Raw genomic sequence first — 6,142 nt, forward strand, 5'->3', positions numbered from 1 at the left:
CTGTGCAACTTAAATATCATATCTAAATGTTTATTTAGAAGATGAAGAGGTAGAAAATTAACAGTTGTGCACACAGATGTAGCTGCAACACCAGACAGGGATGGTAACATGTTTACCTCATTTCTGAAGTCCGAAAATCAAAATCTTCACAAATAATTTAAAAATGTAACAACATTTTAGTTTTTTTTTTTTGTTTTCATCTTGTGACACAGCGTCATTTAATTTGTTTTCTATTCTTAATTTTCACATCATCCAAACTGTTTTAAACGTCTCCAGAAAATATAAAGAGGCCAGTGCAAGAACTCCTAATCAAGCGTGCCTTTGTTATCTTCCTTACATAACAAACAATACAGTATGTAAGAATAGCTACCAAATTGTGATGTCACTGATGTAAAATCAGCAGTGGCAGCACAGACAATGAGTACTGCACAGACTTTGTGCGGCCTTTTGTGAGTTCTGTCACAACTGTCAAACCAAGTTTAAAATCACCATGAAAGGGCATAATATGTAGTCATGAGCACAACACATAGTGGGGCTAATAAGGGATCGCTTTGAATGTAGACTGTGGATTTATAGTTTAACAGTGATGTATATTATGGCAGGATTACATTAAAGGCCCAAATTAACATGTCAAGACAGAGAAAAACAATAGTCCCTTCACAACACACCCAGGCTGTTTCTCAGTTTATCAGCTCATACCTCACATGGTATTATAACCTTGACAGTATTTTCTGTGAAGTATAATGTAATTGTGGATGTAGAATTTGAAAAATGCTACACAGTGCATACAGATCCATTTAAATGGTACATTTTAACACCACGTTAGCAGAGATTTAGCCTAATATCAACTATATATCATCTGGATCTAATTAAACACTAAACTAAACTGATCACAAACAGACTCAGTAGGCCTGCATGACTAATAATATGACCTGTGTAACTTTCACTTTCAGCATGAGGAGGTGTTTTCAGTGATGTTACAAACCACAAGTTTTGTCCTGTACTTGACTCACGTCGAAACAGAGTCAATACATGTATTCATATTATATTAAACTTACATACTTACAGTCACTTACAGTTACAGTTGGGTCAAGAGTGGTGTCAATGAATGATGTGTCACTTCTGAACTCGACTTATTGTACCGGAAATACAGGTCGGTGTTAAAGGTGTCTCTGAACAAAGATGTTAATGCTCATACAAATACAGCTGTTATGTATAGAAAAGCATTAAAAACACGGGCCAATGTGTGAGGTAGCGTTAATCAGAGCGAGTCAGAGACTTCTTATGTCTTTAGTGTTTATTTTGGGTTACACTGCACCAGCTTTGAGATTTGCTTGCCCTCCTCCTACCGCAGGGCTGTGAGAGAGCATCTTGTTTTTCCATCCAAAGAGTGACAGTCCCTCAATGCTTTTGTTATGCGAAAAATACATTTGCAAAAACCTTTTCCTCTCTGAAAATATAACATTTTGGTTCTTGAAAACCATTCTTAATTAAAAACAAATCGTAAAGGCAAAATCGGCACCGAGGGAACTTTTTCATTTTCATATTAGATTTAACTGAAGGTCTAAAATTGCAACACAAAGCTGCAATCTGTTTAGCGAGGAAAGGAAGATTACTCATGCAAAAAAAGCTCAGAGAAAAGTGCTGTAGCTTAAAATAACAGCTGCTCCCCTGAACTAACAGAGTGAGTTTAGTAACATAATAAGTTTCCTGTTTAAAACATGTAACTTAAAAAAAATAATTTAAGTTTAGCAAGCACAACAAATATCATAATTTGGTTCTTCAGGATCATATTACAACACTAAAAACAAGGGCTCACCACATCTTCAAAAACCTGTTTGATGTTTTCTCCTTAAGAAAAGCTTTAAATCACTTCTTTATAAAGTTCTTGAGAGAGAACAGGTTATTCCCGATCCCGTACACATATGGACTGGTGGATGTATAGGAAGTTGAGATAAAGAACTCCATTTCAGCCCAAAAAGGGAAATCAGTGGGGTTGACGGTCAGCTGGAGGACCACAAAGAGAGTCCAGTCTACCTGGAACAATGCCATGGCTGCCAGCACAGCTATGGTGCTTCGCTGAATCCTCAGACCTTTACTCTTTTTGCCAAACTGTTCTGACCCACTCACGCACGCGACCGGTTTCACCGTCTTCCTCTGGCTCAGCAGCACAGCGATGATGAGGCAGCTGCTGACTGTGATGATGATCAGGGGCAGCAGGTTGCAGGCCAGGATGAACAGGTATTTGTAAATGCGGTTGAATATGGGACAATGATCTTCACTACACCGAAAGAAGTCCGGGGGGCAGCCGCTTATGTTCACTGTGATGTTTTCCGCAGGGCCTTGCAGGCTTATGACAAAAATGGGAACACTCAGAAGCATGGAGAGCATTACACAAACTCCGCTCACCAGCCAGGCTGACCTGATGCTGTCCAGGTAGATCGGTAGGTTGACCCTCCTGTTGGCGTCTCTCAACTTATGGTAACGGAAGATGCAGATGAGGACGGTGAAGAGGATGCTGCTAGCTTCACCAAAGACAGTAAGGAACTTGAGCAAGCGACACGACCAAGTGCTGGCAGTGGCAGCGGAAGGCCAGTGGATGATAGCGTCATAGATGTTCAGAATGACAATCTCCTCCAAGTTGGCTGCAGCCAATCCAAGGAGGAACAACTCAAACGATTTCACTCTGGAGAGCTTCGTCTGAATGATGGAGAGGATGAGAAATACGTTACCCACAAGCCCAATGCCGGAAATGCAGATTCTTAAACCCAGGAGGTTGATAGAGGAATCGGCCATTATTGAAGATTAGCTGGTTCACACCAAATATGTGTTCTTGCCACAGAAGAAGAAAGACTTTCTCAGCATGGAGCTGATATGAGAGAGAAGTTGCAGCGTCTTATCCCTCTCCCCACTTTGCCGCATCAGTGACCACACACACCCTTGTTATCGAGTTCTCAAAGGTGGTGAGAATCTCGATCTAGATCGGTGATTGGCTGTGCCTCATTATAAAGGAAGGAAAAACAAGAGGATGCTGGAAACATGGAAGGCTGGGAGTCATTACAGTTTTACCTCTGAGCTTTTCAAAGCTTCATCTTGAGACCAGCACTGTGTTGAGTTTTAAAGCAGTGACATGTTTTTCCATCAACTGACATCCTCAAATGCAATTCCTGAAAGAGCAAATTTATCTCATTTGACACCTGTTCTCCACCTCATTTTTTTCTGAATCAATTAGCATGTTGTATGACTTACAACACACTACTGTGCATAGCAAAAAAATCACTTAATGGCATTGCTCTTAACATCTCCCCTATTACACATGTGTAAGTAGTGAAGGCTAGTAATGTTTTTCAACCCATAAATTTAGAAATCTGAGAGGAAACATTGAAGGCCTTTTTACCTCTTCAGGTGATTAAAAGACATAAAAGAATAATTCTGATACTGAGATAGTAGTAATGGTTTTACCTTAAGAAATTTATGTCATACTTTACCTCATATACTGTATGTGTGTGTGTGTGTGTGTGTATAACAATCATTTACTGGTATTTATATTGAAACTTTGTATTGTTCAGAGAGGAAATGTTTGCAGCAGAGACTTAAACTTTTCTAGAGTTCACAGTTGTCAGTCGTGTCTCTAAACACTGGTGCAAACTTCCTGTTTCGGAGTAAGAGAATCACTGCACAATAGAGTGTGGGAGAATAAGAACTACTCAGTACTGCGGTAATGTGGTCACTCAGGAAAACCAGTGCGATGAGATATGGATGAGGGTACTTAAAACTTTAAATTTAGATAACGGAAGTATCAACACAAATCATGTATGATTGGCTATGTTTATATAATTTCTGCTTGTGCGTGTGTGTGTGTTTACATGTGTGTTAGTGTGGTGGACAAACAGAGAAAAGGACGTAATGGGACAGAGTCTCCTGGACCCTGTTGTTGACAGAGGGCCAGTTCATGTTCCAGCTTGTCTCTTTTCCTCTTTAAGTGTGCTGTCTAGTTAGCAGACCTTCTCTCCAAGCCCTGCATCCTGATTCAGCTTAATTGTGAATCCCACAGTGTGTGGACTGTGTACTGTACGTGCGTGCGTGTGTGTGTGTGTGTGTGTGTGTGTATTGTACGTGTGTGTGTGTGTGTATAATTAAGGATAAGCCGTACACTGGCAGTAAATGGGTAAACTAGTGTTGCGTAATGAGCGTGGACAGCTTAGGAAGTTGTAGTTCTTTTTCACTGTCCAATAATAATCAATCAGGGACCTGATAAAATGGCATTTACTAGTTTCATTATTTCAACCTAATAAGCTCCCACATACTGTAATTGACTGATTTCTCTTGAGCTTTTTTTTAATGCTACAGGCTATATTTTCATTCATCATTGTGGTTTTAGTCAAATATGGTGAAATATAGTTGGGGTTTGCCACAAAACACAGTGTGTTGTCTTCTTTATTGTGTATACAAACTCACTAAACCGGGTTTTGTTGAAAACCTCAACTCTATCCCACCTTTTTAGACTGACACAACATAGATTGTTGCTTCGGGTTGGGACTTCAAAGAATAATTAAGGTGGTAGCACAAAAAAACCCCAACATGATCTTAAAAGCATTAATTTATTCAGAGTCTAATTACTTAAAAGGCTGTACACTCTTATGGCGCACCCACGCAGGCATTTTCACTTATTGCCTGATTGGACCTCTTCTCAGGACTGCGTGGGTGTGTACAGACTGTGCTTTGTTGATGTCTCTCTGGTCCTCCTATTAGTTTTACTGCATTTGATAGTTTGAAAGAGTTACACCTCAATAAGTGGTTCCTGTAGTTTGGTGACCTCATGTAATTTCAGCATAACAGCTCTGGCTAACTTCCACCTGAACAGAAGTCTAATGAACCAGAGTACATGAAAACTGGAAGATAAACTACTGCAGTCCCAGCTACATTCAAATAATGTGTATGTGTACTTTAATTTAAAATAAAATTGACTGAAAGCAGGATGAGTGAAACTGTGACAAAGGCTTTGTGACTCTCCTGATGTATTCTTTTCTCCATTTCTCTTTTGACCTAAACATGAATAATGACCACTTTACTGGACGCCACACAGAGTCAGTGTTTCTACAATTGAAACAGCAGACATGTGCGCTCACTCAAAGCTCTACTGATATCACTACATGCTGTTAGAAGCGAGTACTTACTGCTTAAAGCATTAAGCATGAACAAAAATGAAATTTCTGAAGAAAAATGAATGCCTCAGGTGTCATTGGCTGAGTTGATGCAGTCCTCAAATCAGTCTGGATTCACAGGTTTTATCACTTGTGATATGAATGTTAATGACTAATATTAATAAGGACTTTCTCACTGTGGACTTTATAAAGTTATTCTCTGTGATGTCGAAACTTAAAAGGAAAAATCTAACGGATGTCGGCTGTCATAAATATATCTCTTTGGGAAAATGTTGTGTTTTTTTGGCATTTGTAGTGAGTTATATAGTGAAAGTACATGTTAAGTATCACAAGTATCTCATGAAATAGATTTTACACAAAAGGCATTTTGATATGTCACAGTAGGAAAAGCACAGGTGTAAATAATAACATTAATTATGGCTCAATTCTCTTTAGCTGCTTCAGTTTCAGGGTCATGCTATTGCTGGTTCACTGTTGCACTGTCATGACTTACTGGAGACGCTTGAATAGAACAGAGCTATTGTTAATGTCATTAGTAAAACCTGTGCTTTTACTACTGTGATAAGTCAAATGTCTGCTCTGAAAATGTAATCAGATTAAATAAAAATATTATCCCACATATTTGATACACCTCAGTCCTTTTCTTGCATGCATTATTCACAGTGGACACTGAGACTTGGACTTGGCCTACAAAGGACCAACCTAACTTGGACATGACCTTGGTGATTTGGACTGAAATAGGACTTGCTAATGACTGCATTTCCTCTATGTGTTGATATGCAGGTGCTACAGCAGTGAGAATGCATCACTTGTCAATCACTTTGTTAAGCTACTGTTGAAAAAATTGTTCTGCTTGGTGGAAGACTTACATTTAATTACTAGTTAATCAAAATTAAATGCATTTGACACTTGTGGTGAACTTTTAGCTGTTGAGAGATTACTTGTCTCTGGAGTTAATTAAGGGTGTGAAATAAGGC

General features: G+C 39.1%; 1 protein-coding gene across 1 annotated transcript; it reads right to left on the reverse strand.

Annotated features, from left to right (window-relative positions):
- Nucleotides 1–1,121: 1,121 nt before the first annotated feature.
- Nucleotides 1,122–2,886, reverse strand: LOC121882899. The gene has a single exon (XM_042391403.1). It carries the CDS (start codon nucleotides 2,794–2,796, stop codon nucleotides 1,870–1,872), a length of 927 nt encoding a protein of 308 aa, XP_042247337.1. The 5' UTR covers nucleotides 2,797–2,886; the 3' UTR covers nucleotides 1,122–1,869.
- Nucleotides 2,887–6,142: the final 3,256 nt, after the last annotated feature.

This window comes from Thunnus maccoyii, chromosome 17, assembly GCF_910596095.1.
Source record: "Thunnus maccoyii chromosome 17, fThuMac1.1, whole genome shotgun sequence".
NCBI classification, from domain to species: Eukaryota; Metazoa; Chordata; class Actinopteri; order Scombriformes; family Scombridae; genus Thunnus; species Thunnus maccoyii.

Excerpts from the sequence above, each read along its gene's own strand:
- LOC121882899 (XM_042391403.1), bottom strand. The coding sequence starts at position 2,796 with ATGGCCGATTCCTCTATCAACCTCCTGGGTTTAAGAATCTGCATTTCC.